General features: G+C 40.0%; 1 protein-coding gene across 3 annotated transcripts in view; it reads right to left on the minus strand.

Annotated features, from left to right (window-relative positions):
- STARD13 (StAR related lipid transfer domain containing 13) overlaps window positions 1-23,346 on the minus strand; it is a 248,496-nt gene that overhangs the window by 65,821 nt on the left and 159,329 nt on the right. For all 3 annotated transcript variants that reach the window (XM_008952226.5, XM_008952225.5, XM_003826871.6), the window contains exon 2: window positions 330-401. In XM_008952226.5, the coding sequence (XP_008950474.4) occupies window positions 330-401 (72 nt within the window). The remainder of the gene's footprint in view (window positions 1-329; window positions 402-23,346) is intronic.

Consider the following 23,346-nt stretch of genomic DNA (forward strand, 5'->3'; position numbering starts at 1 on the left):
TAGTAAAGGAAAAACAAGGAGAAAAAGAAGGAAGTGCAGAAAAGCTGCTGATGGCAGAATGTTGGAAGGAAAACATCGAGTTGGGGTTTGTGGTAAAGAGATGGGAATTAGTAGTGGGAAGCAGAAAGTAAAGTGGGCCTGGGAAGTGATATTCATTTCTAAATTGGTATCAGGATAACCCCTGGGCATAGCAAAAAGGCTGAGGGAAAAAGAAAGCGAAGCAAAATGGGCGAGAAAAAAAAATCTGGAAGTCAAAACACACCACAGGATACGTGTGGTTCATTTTGGATTTATTCTCTGTGTAAGAGCGAAGGGAAGGGCTGACGTACCCTCATATAACTGAGCGTATTGCGGGAACCCGGCAGCACGGAGCCAGTCACATGCTTCTTTTGCCTCAATTTCTGAAAAACACAAGAGAGATAAAATTGTGAGTCCCACGGCCGCACCCTAGTACTCTGCCTTCTTAATCATGGAGACACTGGTGAGCTTTGTGCAAGTTATTACAAAGCAAAATTGTTCCAGGTAAGTCTGCATAAGTAGGCTTACCCAGGAGTGGGTGGAAAACGAGCGGGTAATACAAAGGTCCTTGTTATGTGTCTACTAAGATAATCTTCAATGTAGATCCATAAGTATGTGGATAATAACAAAACCACAGATAATAGAAGACAAAGGCTGAATTTCAGGCAGGGAAAAATGTCTTATTTATACACCAGGGAACCAGGGCATTAGGGGAAAAGAGGACATTCTTCTTTACAATTCTTTTTTTTTTAATGGAATTTTTTTTTAAGTTCCAAAGATTAGGCTGAAAATATTTATTCAACATTCCTTCATTCTTTCACTCTTGGGATAACTTTAAGAAAGACTACAACTAGATTGCCTATGAAAATGTATTTTCTCATGAAAAAAAGCTAAAATCCAGTGCATTATTATTTTAAAAATTTCACTAATAGCCTTAATTCCCCATGCATTATAACAAAATGTTCATTAATCAAGCACATTGGAATGATTTCAAGCTGTAGAGTGCGGCATAGAAGAGGAAAGTTGATTATTTGGAATTGAGACTTGAGTTTGATGAGCCTGCCAGAACCTCTGAGGGCCAAGCCCAAGAGGTTGATATGTCCCTTGGGTGACCATTTTTGGTGTGGATGCACCAACAGCCCACCGGACCACCTGCCTGGGGAAGCTGTGGAGTGAGATAGGAGGAGTCCACAGTATGTGAACCAGGTCACTTTTTGACCTTGTGAATCCTGGATCATTTCCCAACCACAACTCTGTTAGACAAATATGAATCCAAGGGGAAAGAAGTTCATCTGTTGAAAGTCCAGTTTCTCCAAACAAAATTAAACAGCCTATTATCACAAGTCTTTACCAAGGCCCTTTCCTCCGCTGTTAGGATGGGTCCCTGTCAGGTCATTGTATTTCCATTTACTATGATGCTAATTTTTCCCCATAGCCAAAGCTGGAGTGTACAGGGCGTTCTTGGGATCACTGCACAGAAATGATCTACACTAACATCACCCTGGGCCTGCAATTGTACCTCAACATTGAAAGCTCAGTGTCTGTGCAGTAAGATGTTTGATGTGCCAGAGCTATTTGGTATATGTTAGGAAAATAGACCAAAGGCCAGATCTTACTCAGGCATCACCAGGAAGAGCAAAACCCTACCGCCTAGTTCCACAGATCTGGTTAAATCCAGATTGAACTTTGTCATTAAATCCAAGGAAACAGAGCCTGTGGTGGCTCCTGCCCCGGAACGCCTGCCTCTTCTGTCATCCCCTAATCTACTGTTACTCCAGGGACTGATGATTTCAAAAGCTTGAGATTTGTCTCTTGTGTGAGGGTTTTCCACTTAAGTGTGACCAGCATGTTCCTACCATGTACCCATTCCTGCCATGGACACATGGTTCAGAAACATCCAGGGAACCAAGCTGGAAAGAAAAGCTATTGAAAGCATTTCTATCAGAAAAGGAGTCTCTGAGATCCACAACTGCTGTTCAAAACACAGCTTAACTGAATTGTGCTGCCTGGGCTAACTTGGGCTTTCCTCTGGGAAGGTACAAAAGGCAATTATTGCATTGCTCAAAAGTTCTATTTAGTACCCAGTTGAGAGTCTGTATTTGAAGGTTTCTACTTTGGTAACCACACAAGTATTTCAGAGGAAATAGGAAAACATACATTCTATCTGTAACGTGTGGAAAATGTGGTGAGTTGCTACTGAGTCATGGATAAAGTGCTGCCTAATAGATTTTCAAGCTCAGATTTGCTTCCCGCTCCCATATAATACAGCGGATAGTAACGAGAAAACACCTAATTTCTAGACATGCTCTAAACCTAATTATGAGTCAGCAAGTCTTGGAGAGAAGCACAGAATATTATATTTTCTCTTGGCATTACATGAATCCTATGCCTTTTTCTGTTTTATTATTACCTTTACTACAATGAAAATGTAGTGTTCAGCAAGACAGTCCCAGAGAGCCAGGCCATGAAGAACAAATGGGGAAGACCCACAAGACAGGGGCTCTGCAGCCTAGAAAGCTCAAAGACAGAGAGTGGGAAGTGACCTATGAAAGAGTTTGCACCCCTCCAGCCCAGGGAATGTGATGAGCTCAGATCCTGAAGATGAAAAGGATAACATGGTGGAGAAGAAGTGGGCAGCCAGGAATCCTTCTAGAAAACTCCCTTTGGAACATCACGTGTTTTCACTAATTTGTGGGATCTAAAAATCAAAATAATTGAACTCATGGACATAGAGATTAGAAGGATGGTTACTAGAGGCTGAGAAGGGTAGTGGAGGCTGGAGGAGAGGTGGGGATCATTAATGGGTACAAAAAAAATTAGAAAGAATGAATAAGACCTACTATTTGATAGCACAACAGGGTAACTACAGTCAATAACAACTTATTTGTACATTTTTAAATAACTAAAAGAGTATAATTGGATTGTTTGTAACACAAAGAATAAATGCCCGAGGGGATGAATACCCTATTCTCTATGATGTAATGAGTTCATATTGCACACCTGTATCAAAATATCTCATGTACCCCATAAATATATACATACGCTTACTATGTCCCCACAAAAATGAAAAATTTAAAAATTTTGAAAACAACACTCCTTTTGGAACTTAAAATTCTGGTTGGACAGTGGAATGGGGCTGAAGCTAGCCAGGGAAATTTTATTTAAAAGGCTCCTCAGATAATAGCTGCATTTCATTTTTTATGACAGCAACATGGATAACGAACTGAAATCCTATTCAGATACATACATGAATAACCAAATTTTAACCAGAACCCAGATATATCAGTCATTCAAATAAGATGGTTTTTTTGTTTGTTTTAATGGGCAGGCACTTAAACTTTTAGACCTCAGGCTTAAATGACAACAAAACTGCAATGAGTAAATATCATAAATTAGAAGCAGCCCTGTCCTAGCCATGGCAGGTGACTCCTCGTGTAGCATCATTTCCTATACCCAACTTGCCATTCTATTTGCCCAAATGTCTCTCAAACACACACCCTCATTTCATATTCCCCCACCCTAGCTGCAGTCCCAACATCTTGATACCTCAATTTAAGGACAAAGCCAACTCTCATTTACCAGCTAGTGACAAAACAAACAAAATAATCTGGCATAATTAACCCCTATCAAATCTGAGTTTGCCCATCCAATTGAGGGGGGAAGGGTAAAAAAGTCTTACAATTTTTATTAATTCTTCATGGCCCCTACTAATACCAATCAGCCAAATACTAATGCTTTTCCCCAGGCCCTTCCACTGGCCAAAATGACTGGAGAACTAAAAAGGAATCATTATTGCCAGTGCCATCATTTCACAAAGATCTACCTAATGAGATTTAAATGACATTTGAGGAGAAAAGTGTGAAAAACTCTTTTTTATTGTGCTCTTGCTAGCCAGCATAATATTATGTAAAAGCATTAAGAGCTATTAAAATCACATTTTGACAGTTTTATTTGTTCTCCATTTGTTACCCTTACCTGCCCCTGTAGCAGCTCCAGGGCTGCAAGGCAAAGCATCAGCTCACTGCAACTGTCTCATGGAAAACCTGAGTGTGGAGTGAAACCAGAGAGTGGCCCTGGACAGAAGGGCCCACCAATCTCTACGGAGGTTACTGTGCTGCTTTGCTGGTGAAAATCCAATCCATTCAGCTTGGTATTATGAAAGGATTTCAATGGAATTTTTGTAACTATTCTATGTAATAATTATTTCATTTTACTCTGTGGCAGGTATCTATTTTTGTCTGTCCAACATCCTTCCCTATGTCTTCTGATAACGGAATCTCTTTCTGCAAGGAGCCTCTTCTACATGGTTTATGTAGGGCTGATGCCTCTTGCCTCCAAGCACACTCCCTAGCCCTATCACCACCACCCACATAAGGTGACCTGATTCTTAAGAGCACCCCATCCCTGTTAGTCTAAGGAGACCAATAGTCATTTGGGGGCTGAAATCAACTGGTTGAAAAGGGAGATACCCAGTGTTTCCACTGGTAGCCTGGTCTAGCAAACCTTTTCACTGTTTTACTCAGTAAGTTCAGTGGTTGGTGTGGTGCTACCCGTGCTCTTCAGCCATATATCTGCGATTCCACTTAAGGCAAAATCACTGGCTTTGCCTCAGTTGCCTTACACATGCTTTGAGCATGATGTGACCACTATCCTCAGACAGACCCAGCAGAGGGAAGCTCTTGCTAGCACCTGGGGAGGCACCCACTACCATGGGCATGAGAACAAAGGCACCGTGGAAACAAACCATGGCCGATGTGGGTTTTCACAACATATTATCATGTTTCTTAATTATACATGCCCAGTGTTGAAAACTTCCTAATAGAGAAAGTCACAATGAATGAAAAAAGTCGACTCTTGCCCCATTATGAACACCTAATTTTATATATGTTATCTGTCAAAACAGTACTATGCTAATATCTTTGGTTGACTGCTTTTTTCACTTAAGAATACATTGCAAATATTTTCTTATATAATGATCTTATTTGTAAAAAAAATGGGAAATTTACTTTGTTTCGAGAATGATGCTTATGTTTTAAATATTTGATTTTTGAATACTGCCAATTGCATTTCCCTGTAGGAAGATTATAACATCAAGGTAGCCAAGAGAAAAGAGTTCAATAGGACCTCAACAGTGTAGACTGACGGTGGAGAAGGCTGGAAGTCTATGGGAGTTAAAAGAGATTTACAAGCTGTTTCTTTAATGTCGTCTCTTAGCCACAGACAGTCTGTGGACAAGGCTCTGTAGGACCTCAGGAAAGTCAGGAAACATAGTGAGCACAGCAAATTTGCTGCCCAGGTTTGCAGGCCTCATCTCACATTACAACCTCATTGTATTTTTAAGCTGGTGCGTCAAGCGTGCTTCTAGCGTGCTTGGGAACAGTGTGTTCTCTTGGCTAAGCATTTTAAGTATGTACATTTTGTTTTACGTTTTTCTCAGCATAGCAAATACTTTTTCAATAGCTCACTGAAAGGTATTGGGTATCCTTTCTAAATGACCAAAAATTCTAATGAGGGCCAAATTAAAATTTATTATTATCAGACATGTAGCTGGCTAGAAAGAATGTGTTCTATTGTGGAAAGTTTATGAAATCATTACATACGAGCACATGTATTTATGTTGTTCCTACAAATCTCCTTGAATTTCTATGGACAAACTGGCTCCAATTTAAATAGGTCTTCTTTTTTAAATGTTCGTTAAAAGTACTTAAGAGAAGTAAGGAAAAGAAAGAGTGTGATCATCATGGGATTTAAGAAAAAGTAGGCTTGAGTAGAGTGTTTTGTCTTTTCCTTTAAACTGGCCTATTTGGTGGGCACCCTGTTTCTAAAAGACTACGGGTACCAGCATAGCAGGATGACTCAGCCACCACAAGATGCCTGCAGTGGATGCAATTATCACTATTAAAGTATATCAAAGGTGTTAACATTTCAACGGGCTTGTGGTTGCTGGCTTAGGATAATTTATACGGCTAAGGTAGCTTCATTAGTAACTTTACTACTTCAGGAGAATGACTCCTTTGTCTTCAGACAGAATTTCTCTAGTGAAGTCCCTATTTATTGAAGGTGTATTTCTTTGGCCATACATTAAGCCAGTTTTGTTAAAATCAATGCCAGGGTATCCATCCCATCTATATATGGATACCAATGATGCAATCATTAATATTACATAGAACCATACGCTACCACCATAATCCTGCCAGGAGGGCTTTATAACCTTAGTCACAGATACAGGAAGGAATGTCAGATTTTTAGTAGTAACAGACTTTGATTTACATCCCATGGTATGGCATCAGGATATATCTTTTTGCACTTTTAAAATTATATGTTAAGTTATTTTGATATGTAAAAGACCTTAATTGTATACCAAATATAATTTTTTCCTAATATTCATAACATTTTCTTTCCATGATTTTCTAAGTTACTAAGAGGAACTAAAATACAGGTTATTTGGAATGAATTTGAGATTATTAATCACTGAGTATTCAAAATAGTGGATCAACTTATAAATACCCACTTTATCTATCCATAATTTGAGGCAATCTTTTCCTTGATGTGCAATAAAATATCTGACTGTCAGCAAGTATACAACAATAGGAAGAGGAAACCTGGAAGACTGGTATAGAGTGATCACGCCTACCTGTACTCAGTCAAGACAGAGACTCTCAGCTCTGTTTATATGGACTTCTTTCCCAAACGCAAGAATGAGAGATGTGTTGAGACATAAAATTCCTTCACCAATTCTACACATAAGCCTTGTTTCCTAGGCCTTGAAATATCTTCTGGAAGCTGGATTCATAGCAAATCTAGTCACTTAATTCCTATTAGAGTAAAAGAAGATCGAGCAAATTCTCTACCTAAGTAGAGAATAAACCTAAGCAGGCTTATTCCTCGTCACTCAAGGGTTATTTTTAATCAGTCTTTTTCAGCCTGGTTGGGGAAACCATAGATATTACGACATATGACATATACGTAAAACAAATACATGATACATATTTACTGTTAATTTTTAATTAGCCTTAAATATATAATTAACATATATATACACTATATAGTCACACACACTTATGCATTTTTTTTTCTTTGTATGCCCACAGTGATGCCCTGCCCTTTCCAGCTGCCATGTGCAGTGCTCCTGCAACTAGGAGGCATACCCTTCCCACCTCACTAATGTCATGCTCGGCCATATGACCCACTTTGGCCAATTAAATGTGAACAGACGTGACCTGTGCTAGTTTCAGAAAAACATCTCAAGAGCCATCCCCTAACCCAACCACCTTTCCTGCTCTTTTCCCTTTACCATGAGGCTAAGAGATATTCCTTCAGCCTAGGTATCGGAATGATGACACTGGGGACAGAGACACAGCAGACCAGCTGCTGACATGTAATATAAGCAATAAATACACTTGTTTTATGCCACTACAACTTGAGGGGCAATTTGTTCAAGTGGCATAATCTAGCGTAAGCTAATGTAACACAGCTGCCAGCTATTCACTCTATAGATGAGGCATACGGAAGGCACTATGGACCTTTATCTCAAGCTGAAACTGTTGTTGCATGTCTGTTAGTGTGGTGTAGAGATGAACACAGTCTCAGTAATCATTTCTGCTCCGAATTCTGCTTCTCTGCCTAGAGTGCATGATCTATATGAATTCCAAAAAATGTTGTAAACAATCCTCACATGCATCCATGTGTGTGAATGTGTGCTCATATACACATTTGCACCACAGAAAATCAAAAGCTCCGTTGCAAGTGAATGAGGAAACTCATCAGAAATATATTTTCCATGCCTGTATTCCCAATAGTATTTAAAAAGAAAAAAATGTTTACAATCCCCAAACCCCAGTCAATCTGAGAGAAAAAGAAAGCAGAAAATAGATGCTCTCCCAGCCAAATAGTTTCTGACCAGATTGTTTTGACTCAAGTTTTCCATGAAGCAGAGTAGTTCTTTATTCTCCTCTTTCATTTGATACAGATTGTTCCAATCAGGCGCTTGTGGTATTTCTCAGGGAGGCTGCATGCATACGTCCCCAGCTTTTTGAAGTTGTGGAGCCACTGCCTACCACTAAATCCCAAGAGATTCTTCAAGATGGAGTCAGTCAAGCAACTGAAATGCAAGGCAGGGAACACCGAGTTGACCAGACAATTAGATAGAGTGTCATAATTTGCAAGCATTGGCCAAAACACCTCCATGTTGACCCACCAAGCCAGTAGAGTCTTCAGTAACCCTTCTTGGGACAAGTGCATGAGATTCTGCAGGTTGTCTCTCCCTCTCTAATTCAGTTTCTCCAGCTTCTGTAGGAAAGGTGGTGAACAAGAGTCCAGGTTGCTGTCTTGATATTGGCTCTCAGAGCCGAGCTCCAACTTCCACAAAATTGGCCAAATGACCAGTATCAGAAGGGCCTATGGGTACTCACTCTGTGTCATGCTGATGATTTCTTGCCTGGGGAAGAGCAACTGCTTTGGACAAATCCCACCACCACTAGGAAGTCAGATTTCTTAGCTTTTGACAGGTACTCTTCCATCCTACATTGCTTTAAGATTTTTCTTTTTTAAATGCTAAAAAAAAAATGCGTGTTTTTAGGGATGCAAACTCCTCCTGTATCTTTTCAGACATTTCTGAATGTCTATGCTTGTAAGAGGTTATCTGCTGTTTGATTTGCTCAACTCTTTTTTAGCTCTTGGTACTCCAATTACCCAACAAGATTTCATGATAGCAGGGGAAAACCTTGCCATGTAGGCGAAAGAAGGAGCACAGATTCTGTTAGGATAAAGTCACTCCAATACTTCTGCAGGCCTTTTCAATTCCTTTGCTCCTTTTGGGGTTGACATGGCAAGATAGATACAGCTTGGCTGAAGCTTCTGACTCCCTCTGCAAGGCTTTCTGCATGTAACTTCTCAGCAACTGTCATATCTGGATCAATCAAAACTAGTTCTTGCTTAATTTAATTCCAGGAAAAGATTTCCACAGCTCAAGTATAATCCTATTATCTGAGTATACATGAAAACTTGATATTGTATGTATTTTCTTAAAAAATTCCTTGGCACTGGCTCAGAGTGTAAATAAAATATTTACTAGGATTTTTCAACGTGTCTTTGCCAGTTTTCTGGAACCCTTTCTACTTGTCTGCTGAACGTAGGCAACGGCATTGGCGGTGTGAATGATTTTCTAAACATGCATCACTCATTCCAGGAATAAAGATTACATTCAAGAAATGAAATTGTTACTAGGTTTACAGCTATCAATTGATTCATTTTTCCCTGTGCTCTTCAAGGTCAAAGATACTGCTGAGCTTAAAAGTCTGCTCTCTAAGGGATTTTTATTTGCAGTTTGTTAATAGATATTGACAGTATATATTCCTTATAGAAGGAAATTTAAAATGAGTTCAGGTATTTGAAATAGCTTTACTTGATTTGGGATGGAAGAGATGAAGTTCTCCACTGAAGACTTAAGAAAAAGACTTAAGAAACTTAATTCCTAGGCTGCAACTCCCTTTTGTCATCAGGCACAGTGATGCATCAATGACTTGTATCATGCTACAATCTAAACACACGGCATACTCAGATTAAAGTTAATTGAGGCATCCCATAAACATGCCACAAATGTAATCCAAAAGGTTAAAAAAGTTACATCAACTATAAAAATGTTTTAAAAGTTTAATATAATAGAAGTTTACAAATTCTGGAATATTTAAAACTGTATAGCAGATAACTTCAAATTTTAAAGAACACTTTGGGCCTTTATAATTATCGTCACAAAATCTTAATTGAGGATCTTCACATTTGATGTTTAAAAACAAAGTAGGAAAGAGCAGAAGTACGTGCTCTGTAAAGATACATCTATTTCTAAACGGAGGTCCAGGTGGCTACCTTGTCTAATATGAATAGAATTTAATTCCCTGGCTAGCTTTGAGGAATATGACAACTTTTACTAATAAAGTCAGTATGACGGTCTTGGCTAATCTGCCTGCCAAATACTCACGGAATTCAGGTATAAAAAGACCATTTTCTGTAAGAACAGATTTGAATAAGAGATAAAAGTGGCTTAAAATTCCTAAATGAAATCTGATTGTAAGAGTAGCAAAATCTAAACCTAAGATTTGAAAAACTTACACACACACAGTCAAATCAAGGCTAATGTACTAATAGAAGGAAAAAACACAAACCAAATCAGCCATTTAAAAATGCAACCAATCCTTTCATGACTAAAGTACCAGCAAATGGGCTCTATTGTAAGATTTTGGTGATGCTAGTTACACAATTCTGGCATACTGCAAGGCTGGCAAATCCGTCAAAGTCAACTCAAGGACCAGCTGAGCTAGGGATATCACTGGATTTTAGCAGCATTCATGTCAAGCCATGTGATAAGCAAGAAGGCTGTCAAATGAAGGCACTATGCTTATTATTTGAAAATCAAATAAATGATTTCAATTTTCTGTTACTAAGCAAAAATATAAGCAAAAAGAAAACGAAAGTAATGGAGGAAGGGAGGAAGGAGGGAGAAAGGGAGGGAGGAAGGAAGGAAAAAAGGAAGGAAGGAAGGAAAGGAAGGAAGGAAGGAAGGAAGGAAGGAAGATATTGCCATAATTCTACCACCTAGAGATTGATCAATATTTTGTTGGCATAACATCTCTTGTTCTTTTATTATGAAGATGTGTTCATGTATCTAGGCTAAGTATACTATCTATTTTACATAATCTTTAAATAAAATTGGAATCTGCTTTTGCACTCGACAATGCATTTTGAACATCTTTTTATGTCAACAGATGTCCTTCTCAAACATTCTAGGTGGCTTGAATAACATTTCTACTGACATTACTTTAAAAAGTATCTTCTTTCATCAATTCAGGCTGCCACAATCACGGGTTAAAAATAATAAATCCAGTTCTCTGGAGGCTTTCATTCTAAATAAAGAATTTCACCAGAACGTGCATCCCGGTGAACGTATTTCAGGGACTACTTCTGGGTTGACATTTCTCAACGTTATTTCACATTCTGGATTAAGACACATCTCATATGGTTTTGATTTATATTCTCAGCAGACTTCAAAAAGGAAATTCCAAATGGAAGTTTATTCATGTACCAGAACTGTGTTTAAATGATGCTACAGGGATATCTTAAACTAACAGGAGCCAGGAAATTCAAAACTAAGGTCCTGGACCATATTCCCACCTCTTCCTTCTTGAATGTCTTAGGTATCTGGAAAGTGGAGATTTTATGTAACAGCTGTTTCACTTGTCTTTGACCTTCTGCATATGTATTTAGACAATTTCAAAGATATATTTTACTTTATGTAATAACTTGGTATTTCCTGGTTGCTGAAGTTTCAAGGTTGTACTCAAAAAACAAAACAAACTAGACCAAATAAAGAAAATCTCCACATCTTGTTTTAATGACTAAATGAATATCTGGAGTCTATGTGACTCCCAAAATTCTTCAAATAATCAAAAGCAAAACATGACCCAAATTTGTAAAACTAGCAAATTTACCAAAAGAGCAACTCTTTAAGACAAGACTACTTTTGTACAGGGTTCATGTTATCGCTTTAAAGAGAGTTTACAATGAAGATACATTCTAATTTCATTTTGTTCTTAACCAATGGCATATCTGTTCCTGGAATAAAGCTTAAGTTTCTACTCTTATTGAATACATATACTTAGTTTTACAGATTAACTTTTTAAAAAGAACCTGTCAATGTTTTTAGAAAATACTCCTTTATTTGAGGGCATAATTGAACCAAATGGGCACAAGAGGGGTAAATATGGCATCAAGCAGTTAGAAGTGAGTCCAAAATTCTGGATACACCTCTCATTACCTGTGTGACCCTGGGTAGGTTAATTCTAGCATACCTCAGTTTCTTCATCTATAGAATGGGAATAAACAAGAGTACCTACCTCAGAGGGTTGCCGTAAAGATTAAATGATTGCATTTCTGTAAAGTACCTGGAGCACAGTGTTTGCTACTATTACTAGGGCAGAGGTGCTTATGTTACCTTCCCATATTAGAAAATAGTGGTTCTGATGGATGGTCTCTGCTTCTCTTCTCTCAGCTCTCTTCATTTGGCATTCAGAAGTGGAAGGCATTTGTCTTTACTTATTTATTCAACAGACACCTGCTGGGTGCCCCTGTTGTGAAAGCCTGCTGGTAGGTGCTGAAGGTGAATGCAAGGCTGTGGGCAGTGGGTCCTACCCTGTAGGTCTCTAAACCAAGCAGGGATAGACAAAGACCCATCCAGGCACTACCACAACCAAAGAAAGCAAAAGCACTGCAGAACAGGACATTATCCTCCGGGTCTCAGAGCAGGAGGGGGCATTTTGGATAAGATGACCAGGAAAAGCCTTGCAGTTGAGGTGAGATTCAGAAGAGGGCAGAAGAAGTTTAGCCACATGGTTCTGCCATAAACAACCCAACTTCTCCCCGCAGATGAATTAGGAGCTGAGATTCGTGTGAACTCACTGCCTTCTTGGAAGTAGAATCTCATGCTCCTCCCTCTGTGCCTGCAGGAGGTCCTTGGGGTCACATGGCACCCATCAACCTGCCTGGAGATTCTTACACGACAAGTATCTAACATGCAATTCATTTTTTGCAGTCCACAGAATGTTTCATGATACTCTTTCTGGTAAATGAAGCTGTATCTCAGGAAGCCATGCTTCACACAATGCAGTGCTCTTTAACAAGATATAATGAGAGTCATAAATGAGATGTGACACTTTGGATATGTGACATTTGGACACATTCAGAAATATAACACCTTAGGATAATGGCAGTAAGAGCCTTCTCCTAAGAGGCTGTTACTTTTAGGATATAAACACCAGGCTGGGGAAGACAGTATTGTGATTATGGTTTACAATGTGCTTACCAGTTAATAAGTAAAATATTAGCAATCACATGCCTGATATGTGGGGATCTCAAGGGCAAAGATGTGTTAAAACATAACCAAACACTCCAGGACCTTGGGAAAGAAATCTGTATCAGACATGTGGGCTTCATTAAGGGAAATGCCTTCAGAAGATTATTTTTCCATGTTATGAGAAAAAATCTCAACAAGTAAGTAAATTGTGAGCAAGGGATATGGGCTTCCTGTGGACTAATGACTGGGAGAAGTTGTGGGTTAATGTGGAGTCCAAGGTCATTTATCTCAAGAGGTCATGAATCTCCCAGGTCGGCTTCCTAAGGTCATTCTCACTATGAGAAACATGCTAGGTGTATATTCAGGGATCTGCTTTGTGAGGAGGTGATGGGGAAAGTAATTCAAATACCTTTCAAATACTTAAATACATTTACATTTAAAAACAAAGGAAGTGTTGCTCTTATGCATATAATGATTACAATTAATGTTCCATGACTGCTTGAATTATACCTAGTGCCAAATGGAAAATTTAGAAATCCGTCCTTGAAACTTTTGCTTCTCTAAAATAAGGAACAAGTAAATATCGACACATAACTTTTTTAAAAATTGAGATGAAGTCTATCGTGCTCAATTTAATGCATAAACTGAGAGCTCTTTACCTGGGGTTTTTAGATATAATTGAGAGGCCTGGGAAACCCTTTGTATGCAAACATTGTTGTGTGTTTTTTGTTTTTCCTGAGGTTACACAGCTTTCATCAAATGTGTGTGTTTATTCTACCTCTAAGGTGCTCTCCTTTAGCCCAAGAAGAAGATAACACCATGCCCCTTGGAGGCCTAAAGCGTATCAGCTTTGTCCTGCTCTGTTTCCCGTGGGCTATCAATTTTTGACTTTGGAATTTGGAGACATAGATATTCTATCTCTGTCTTTCACACACACACACACACACACACACACACACACACACACACACACACACACATATTCATGCACATGGATTCTGTAAATATGTCTTAGGTAAAACTGCAAACATCCTTAAATAAATTTATGGATTTTGTATCCTCTTAAATTTTGACATTGCAGGTACACATTACCAGATTGGAAACCAGATTGCATCTTTACATCTCATGTTCTTAGCCTAGAGTCTTGTAAATGGCTATCATTTAGTATGTTGATTGAATGGGTGAATGACTATAAGAGGAAAATATTTATAGATCTTAAGGCCAATAAACACCCAAAACATCTCTCAGATATTCAGGTTCTTCCAAACTCACAAGGCTGTTGTACATAAGGGAAAATGTATTATGAAAGTCCTTTGCAAACTGTAAGCTCCATATGAAAATAAGGTAACATTATTCTTCTAGTTCTGATTCTGCCTCTGAGGGACATGGCTATTCGTGGGCAGCAATGTCTGTGTATCTCGATATTGCTACTGTTTTCTGAAGGGTGGGGCATTTGACATTGTCCTGGCACTGACTAGGATTGTTGCTTCTGCTGGCTGCAATCTTTCCCTTTCTCTCTGGATGGAATCTTTAGGAGTTCCAAGTGCACACAGTAATGAGAGATTTAGTCTTGGAAGAAGAGTAGTGAGAAAAGATTTCCCTGTTTTCCCACAAAAGAATCGGTCTCGCTTTTTAAGATCATCTTAACTTGACTGAGGCATAGTCAGTCATACCTGAGAATAACCAATCATAACCATAGAAAAAGAATATCCCAGGACTTTCAAATATTTTGGTCACAATCTTTAGTCAGAAATAAACTTCATGTAGTTGTGAACATGCACACACCCACACATGTACACACATCATACACACATAGACTAAAACAAAGTTTCATAAAACAATAGTTGCACTTTATGTATATGCAAGGAGATCTGACATTTTTCTGTTCTATGCTTTCCTATTCAGAATTAATAGTCATATCCACTGACTTCATCACCCGTTTAAAACACTGACTAGATAACACTCAGCTGTATGAGATGCATCTGGTAAAATATATTAATGTAAAAATGGAACACAGTTCTATGAGTCTGACACTTGAGGGTCTTCTTAGATTCATTCTGTCTCTTCCAGTCCCCATATTCTCACTACACAACCCCAGGACCTGCTGAATTTGACTCAAGTATATTTCTTAAACTCCTACCCTCCTCCCCACCTCTGTCTCCTGGACTTGGTTTAACAGAAGTGTCCAGTCTTTTGGCTTCCCCGGACCACATTGGAATAAGAATTGTCTTGGGCCACACATAAAATACGCTAACACTAACCATAGCTGATGAGCTATAAAAAAAAAAAAAAATTACAAAAAAAATCTCAAAATGTTTTAAGAAAATTTACAAATTTGTGTTGGGCCACATTCAAAGCCATCCTGGGCTGCATGCGGCCTGGGGCCGTGGGCTGGACGAGCTTGGTTCAGACCCTCATTTTGTCTAAACCAGGACTTCTGCAACAGAACCCAATAGCTCCCCTTGCTTCAGTTCTTGCCTTCCTTGAATCTCTAACGTGAAACTATGTTCATTCTCTTTCAAACTCCTTCACGTCTCCCTGTCACCTGCAGAATAAAGTACCAGCCCATCACCACGGCCCACAGTGCCTTCCTGCCTGGCCTCTGTGTGCTTCTGGGGCTCATGTGCAGTCACGTGAAGCTGCCCGGAGATGCCCAGTCCCAGGCTGCTGTTGCATATCCCACGCCTGTGCTTACACTGTTTCCTCTCCATTTGTCACATTCCTCTCCCTATTTACCTCCTGACTTGCTCACATTTATCTCTATCAAGATTTAGCAAAGACATCATCTGTATCCCAGGTTAGCTCGGCTCTTCTCTGGACTTTTACACATTCATTATGGTCCTTAGATTATACTGAAATGTTCTTGTTACACATCTCTCTCCCCCATTAGACCACAGCTCTTCAAGGGCAGAGGTTGCCTTATTTACTCTTTGTACCACTAGTGCCTAGCAGAGTGCTCGGAGCTCAGCATGTGCTCAAGACATGCTGAATTAAGGAGGAGCTGAGACTGACTTTCTTGCTCTGCATAAATCTCAAGCCAGAGTGAACTGCAGCCCATTGATTTATTCCCTGCAAAGGACTTGCACATTGCTGCTGGTCAAAGATCTTTGGCAAAGGAAACTTCTGCCCCCTGAAAAAGCTCTCCTGCTCTCTTTTTTCTCTCCTGGTCTATGTAAAGAGGCTGAAGGGCACATGCCAGGCTTTCACAGCTTTCTGTTCCACTCTGTTTGAGAAGTCTGATGCTGCTGTTGCTGGGGCTGTGGTTGGGCTGAGTGCCAGGCCCCAGCCTTAATCAGTAACAAGAAATCTCATGAAGCTTAGAGGTCTTCCAAATGTGGGTTTGGAATAGTGCTGGGAAGTCAGATTTGGTGAGGGGAGTCATCTCCAATCTGGAGGAACTTGGGAGAAGGAGGGCAGTTCCGGTGATGAACAAAGGATTAGGTCACCTTATGAGCAGGAATGAGGCCTGGTCTAGTCAGGACCATCCAAAATCTCCCTGAATATGCCCTGGAGGAAACCCAATGCCCCCAGGCTGCCCCGTTCACACCTCCAAGGGAATCATCCAGCCAGTCCAAGAAGGCATTCCTGGGGAATTGGGGATGTGGGGATGCTTTTAATTGCAGTTCAGTAATGCCTCCCTTCCCTTGAAATGTAACCACATTCAGCTATGACTACGCTGGTTCTCAGGAGCAGAGGAAAAATATATGATGTAATGGGATGAGTTTTTTGGGGCACTGAACTAGCCGGGCCTGCCTATAAAGCCTTTCTCTCTACTTTAAACTTCTCCTTCCTGAAGGTATAGCTTGTTGGACACCTCCTCCAACAAACCTTTCCTGAACCCTTCTGATAATTATAGCCACCTCCACTCTATGATCTCTGGCCATCTTGAATTCTTACTTGTCCTGTTAGATGTAACTGTGACTTCTATCTCTTTTAGAATTACAGTGTGAGCTCAGTGAATTTGAAAACAGTAGGGACAGCTCTGTGGTGGTTGGGGTTGCCATGGCTGTTGTTAAGAATGAAGATACAGACAAGCTTGTATATGGGCACGGCTGCTGCTGCTGCTGCTGATGGTTGATGGCCATTGTTGATTTTCAGAGAAAGAAAAGTGGATTCTGAAATGGATGTCTCTAGTGGATAAAATAAAGGTGAGAACAGATAAGGGGAAAGAGACAGTAAGTTGGAATTTTAAAAAAATCTTTCAGAGAGGAAGGTGGCCATGGGGAGCTGGCTGAGTGTGGGTTTACTCTATGGGTCCCTGAGCAAGTCTCATTACATCTCAAAGCCTCAGTTTCCTCACTGCAAAATGTGCACAACATTATATATACTCTTCAGAGTCATTGTAAGGATGTGAGAAACTCCAGAACAAGGAAGAGCATTTAGTTTACCGCTGCAATCCTGGTCTCTGTCACAGGGATTTGAACTTGACGTTATGTTCACATTTGTTAAACAAAATGAATTATGTAATTTGACACAGAGCAGGCACTTAAAAATTGGAGCTATTATTATTAACCGAAATGAATACTTTTCACAATTTCCACTGATGTACCCAAATGGGAGAAGAAAATAAACAGATACTTCCAATGGATGTATTTATTTCCTCCTATGTGTAGTTGGAATATAACATGCCCATACTTCTTTTAATGCAACAAAGCTTTCCTTCAAATTTGAGGAAAATCTATGCTCCAAGAAAATGCACTGTCCTGTAGCTTCTAAACACTCTTGGCCATGCTGCCTTGCTGAAGAGGCTCAGGTGTAAATTTAAAAGATAAATCTCATTTTCAGAGAGATGATCTATTTATTTTCAACAGCAGCCTCCACGTATGCCAGAAAATGTGGGGTTCAGGTAAATTCTGACTCCACTCTAGACATTTATGATGGACCCAGGTATCTGCCCTTAAAGAACTGAGACACACGCACACAGGCCATCAGTGGCTGATGTTGGCTAAGCTTAAGATCACGGGATGAAGGAAGAATCTCTGCTCAGCAACATGAAGTGCTGGAAAATAAAGACTTTCTTGTATATATTTCCATAAAATAGCAGGACATCTTATGTTTTGAAGGCAATTTATGCATTTTTTTAGGAGTGCTACCAACATCATGCAAAGATAACTTCAGAGACAAAACCCAAGTCTGATCACTGTCTCCGCTTAGAATTCTCCATGGTTCTCAAATCTCTCCAAAGAAAAATCCAAATTTCCGAGGACACTATGAAATTCTTAAGCTCAGCCTGGGTCCCTGATATTCTTCTGTGTCTCAACTGCCCACATCCCTGATAGTTGGCAATGGTGCTAAACAACTCAAAGTTTCCTAAAATCGACCCTCCAACTCCCATCCTCTGTTCCCTATAGGCATTTTTCCCACTGTCTAGAATGACATTCTTCTTCTGCTTTATGTGACTAGTCAATTCTTTTCCTCTTTGCCTCTCTGATTCCCAGCTCTAGTTTTATCTTCTCCACCATGTCCTTCCAGACCACCTGACCACTGCCACTGAGGCCATGCAAGGCTAAGTAACAAGTTCACAAAAGTCTATCCTTTGTACCCACATGCCCTTCTGATCCAGCACTTACCCCGGCGCTGGAATGTCTGGTTCACTCTGCTTTTCTGTTTCCCACCACAGACAGTGTCTTTGCATTCTCTGCACCAGCGCAGCACCAAGCACCACAAAGGGGCTTGGTTAACGTTTGCATGGAGAACTGAGGAGGGTTGCAGCATGGAGGTTCAGAGAAATTCAGAGCAAGGAGCAGATGATAGTCCTCTCTCATGTTTCCGGTTGCTAACAGTGGAGAGGAACCTCACTGCTCCCCAGTGACCTGCGAAGCCTCAGCTGAGATTCCAAGCCTCCACACTTCCTTTCCTCATTGTTTTCATTCCCATTAAAAAGGAACACCAAAGATTTGCATCACAGCCTTAAAATAAAGTCCCAGAGAAAAGGATTCTGTTTGGAATAGAAAGAACCACACACTTTCTAATGAATCAAACCCCTAAAGAGGACTAAAATGTAAGGTGGGGTATGTTCCACTCATTCACATTCTCAACAGAGTCTTTTAGTAGCGAACAGAACTCTCCTCTCGTAAAGAAACAGTGCGATTTCTATCATAATTCCAGCGGTTAATCTTTTGCTTGAAATTTCCAAATATTTTCTTACATGCCCTTTAAGACCATAAATACAGTTTTAAAACATTCCACAGTTGACTAAAAGCAGCAAAGATGATGATTCTAAGAGACTTCCTTCCTTTTCCTCGGTACGAAAACGATCCTCGTTGTATAATGCAGGTACTAAGGTTCGTGACCTCTTTTAAGCTTTACGGTACTTCTTTTCTCTGTGGAGTGTGGCTTTTATTTACATCCTAAAGAGTATGTCATTAATTATACACTTCATTATCTCACTTATGTCCTAACACAATAATGAAATCAGCAAATTTAGAGTATTTGAGATTAACAATCTCAAAATAGCAAAACAAAATGAAACCAAAAAACCCCTTAAGTTTACTAAATTCTAGGTTTTTAAAATTGTCTTTGGTATAATGACTTCTATTAGCACAATCCAGACACCACCAAACTACCTATTAAATCTGCCAGAAAGCCCCGCATTCCTAGGCTTGCAAAGAAAATAGGTGGGAAGTAGTTCACAGCAACGCTCTTAAGTACTTGTGTAGGAGAGTGGAGGAGTACCACTAATGCTGATGTCATTGTCGTTTCTGAAATTCCTGCCCTGATCACTCTCCCATCTGGGCTACTTTTCTAATCTGGAATTTTCTCTCCCTTCTTTCTCTCACTACCCAGACACCTGACCCCCAAGGAATCATTGAGTCACTTCCTGTCCTCTAACCTTGTGGCTTAACTTCCGTTTCTGTTTAAGAGCATTGACCTGGGGGATGTGAAGAGAATGACAGAGGGAGAGGGTTGCCGGGAAGGCAGGGAAAGAGGGGGAAGGGTCCCGCTCTATCGGGGTCAGACAAGGAGTTGCTGAGAACTGCCCACTTTTGATTTTTTTGAGATAATCATTGCTGTCACAGTCATGATCTGAATTGTGCATTAGTTAATACTTGATTTACCTCCAGAATCTGCTCATGGACTTTCTACTGCTTATCTGCAACTTCAGAAAGGGTGGAGAGTGAAAGAAATAAAAAGCAAATTCATCAATCTTACATTTATGAAAAGTCTGATTGGGCAAACCTGAGACCTGTTCAGAAGAAAGGGCTTGGAAGGGCATGCATTTTACCGAGACTTCTATCTTTATTTGTCACTAACCATTCATTCATTAAATGTAGTACATGAGTCTTAGCTTTCCAGATCAGTTTTTAATAAAAGGATATTTTTACTATGGTAAAAAAAAAATTAAATGAAGCATCTTTTTTTTAAAAGAAAAAAATTTATTTATTTATTTTGTTTGTGAGATGGTCTTGATCTGTCACCCAGGCTGGAGTGCAGTGGCATGATCTCAGCTCACTGTAACCTCCGCCTCCCAGGTTCAAATGATTCTCGTGCCTCAGCCTCTCAAGTAGCTGGGATTACAGGCGTGTGCCACCACACCCGGCTAATTTTTGTATTTTTTAGTAGAGACAGGGTTTCGCTATGTTGGCTAGCCTGGTCTCAAACTCCTGACCTCAAGTGATCTGCCCACCTCGGCCCTCCCAAAGTGCTGGGATTATAGACATGAGCCACTGCGCCCAACCTAAATGAAGCATCTTTAAATAATGTTGTGGCAAAACTCGGCTGACTATGGGATAGACCTTTGAGTGGACTCTGATTCTAGCCTTCCTGGTTGCTGGGCCATGGGAAAGAGCACTGGCCAAAGGCAGGTGGGTGAATCTGCCATGTGACCTGCCACCGGCTCTCCTTCTTTAGCCACAGCAGATGTTCCAGTGCCCAGGTGACCTAGAAGCTTCATGTGGAGGTGATGGAACTTCAGTAGGCCTGGAAGTGAAGCAGTATCTTCTGCCCTCAATGTGAGTAGGAAACAAACATTTAGTTGGTTACCATGATAAACACTTTAGGGACAGGAACCTCAACCTTCTTTAACCCCCAGTGGCCACATATGCCTGGAAAACAGTAGGTGTATGGCCTATATTTATGGGAATAGTGAACATTGAATGAGTCATACAACAAAAATTAAAATGGACACAGAGAGTTAATTCTGAGAAAAATTTCTGGTTATGATCTGCTGCTACACACACACCCACCCACCCACCCACATGCACACATACTCAACTTCACTGTAAATATCACTCACAAACTCTTTTGTCTTTTATGTCCATTTTTGTTTTCATGGAAACCATCCAACTTTCAATACTCACCACACTAAGATAGTGAAACAGCTTCTTTTGAAAAGGATTCAATTTTCTCCCCGAAATAACTATTTCAATTGACTGAATAGGTTTGTTTCACTGCTCGTCACTTCTAGAAAATGAAATGCATTGAAAAAGCAGTTTGGAGTGATCTAGACTTTAATATCAGATCCTCTGAGCAGGTACTGACCAGATGGATACAATTTCCTGGCTCTGTGCTTTCTTCATAAAGAATCTGTCAGATTAGTTGGTGAAAATGACAAACGAAAAGACACTTTGCCTTAATAACAAAACCCATGAAATCCCTTAGACTTTTGTAATTATTTTCCGGCTAACTTTGCTTTCTAGGCTTAAGCTGTGAAGTGACATTTGGTGTTTCCCTTTTAAACTAATTGTTATTGTTTATTAAAGCAGACATTTAGTATCTGTCAGGTATAAGTCAATGACTCTCACACCTTGTATTTATGCTTTTCTTTTGTCATTTAGAAATGTTTTATTTTGTTTCTTTTAATTGCTTAAAAGTAGCATCATGAATAGCTCGATGCTTCATATAAAACCATAAGGAAGAACTACAAACAAAGCTTTTTTTATTACTTTAATATTTTTTGAGAGGTGATAGAAAGCATGTTTATAATTTGGTTAGAATCTCCAAAGTGGCTGTATCTTTTAAAACTAGTATTTAATGGCTAGATATAACCAACTTTCAGTTATAAGAAAGAAGGAAAGGAGGAAGTGGGAATGGCAGGAAGGAAGTCAGGAAAAGAAGCAGAAGGGCAGGAAGGGAGGAAAGGAGGAAGGAGGAAATGCAGGAGGAAAGGGAAGGGACTCTGTGGTATGTCGTCCTTTCAAAGTTCCTAAACAAATTCAGTCCTTCCGATGTCACTTTCATAGGCTAGCAGGAGTACTTCTGGACACTTCTAGCTGGTCATCTTGCTGCTGTGTATGAACCTCCCTCCCACAAAGAAGGAACCTGTTTGTGTGCCCTTCCTGTTCTATATGGGTGCCCTTGCTGTGGGACAGGGCCCAGTTCACAGCTATTTCTCTAATCAGAAACTTCAACACCTTTCTCGATTTCATCTAAGTACAGTTTTCTGCTTGACTCAGTTACTCTCTCATGTACAAAATGGTCCTCTGCCCCGTGTCCTCCCTGTGTTCATCCTTGCCTGGGTGATCCCAGTTTCTAGCAAGAGTTCAGCAGAAGCCACTGATTGAAATGTACCACCTGAAACAGCATCTTACTTTCAACTGCAACCCACTCTAAGCCATTTTATATACTATTGTAAAAATGATGATCCCAAACTTAACTCTAGATTTATGTTATTTTAAAATTTAGCTTCCTGATCCCCTTTTGGGACAAAACAACCTTCTCATTATACTAGATACCCTATAATCACCCAGGAAGTTCACATTAATTGATGACTAAATATTTGGCTAAAGGTCTATCATGGCTAGTGAATACCAATTTGGGCTTTATTTTACCCTAAATCTGGTTTAGTTAAAAATATTTTAAGGATAGGCTGGGTGTGATGGCTCATGCCTGTAATCCCAGCACTTTGGAAGGCCAATGAGGAAGGGTCACTTAAGGCCAGGAGTTCAGGAACACAATGAAACTCTGTCTCTACAAAAAAAATGGAAAGAATTTAGCCCGGATGTGGCTTCAGTTACTTGGGAGGCTGAAGTGGGAGGATTGTTTGAGCCCGGGAGGTAGAGGCTGCAGTAAGCTATGATCCTATCACTGTACTCCAGCCAGGGTCACAGAGAAAGACCCTGTCTCAAAAAAAAAAAAAAAATATATTTTAAGGATTTCCTGAGCCAGGCATGAAAACAAAACCCCAAGGGTTTTTAAGCATGTGGTTCTTAACACCACCAACATGAGAGATGAAAAATAAATGATATACTGTTGGAATACTGCACCCATTTCGTTTTCTTTTCTTTTCTTTTGAGACCAAGTCTCACTCTATTGCCTAGGCTGGAGTGCAATGGCACAATCTTGGCTCACTGCAACCTCTGCCTCCAGGGTTCAAGCGATTCTCCTGCCTCAGCTTCCTGAGTAGCTGGGATTACAGGCACATACCACCACGCCTGGCTAATTTTTGTATTTTAGCAGAGATGGAGTTTTACCATGTTGGCCAGGCTAGTCTCGAACTCCTGACCTTGTGATCCACCGGCCTTGGCCTCCCAAAGTGCTGGGAT

Source organism: Pan paniscus, chromosome 14 (assembly GCF_029289425.2).
Source record: "Pan paniscus chromosome 14, NHGRI_mPanPan1-v2.0_pri, whole genome shotgun sequence".
NCBI classification, from domain to species: Eukaryota; Metazoa; Chordata; class Mammalia; order Primates; family Hominidae; genus Pan; species Pan paniscus.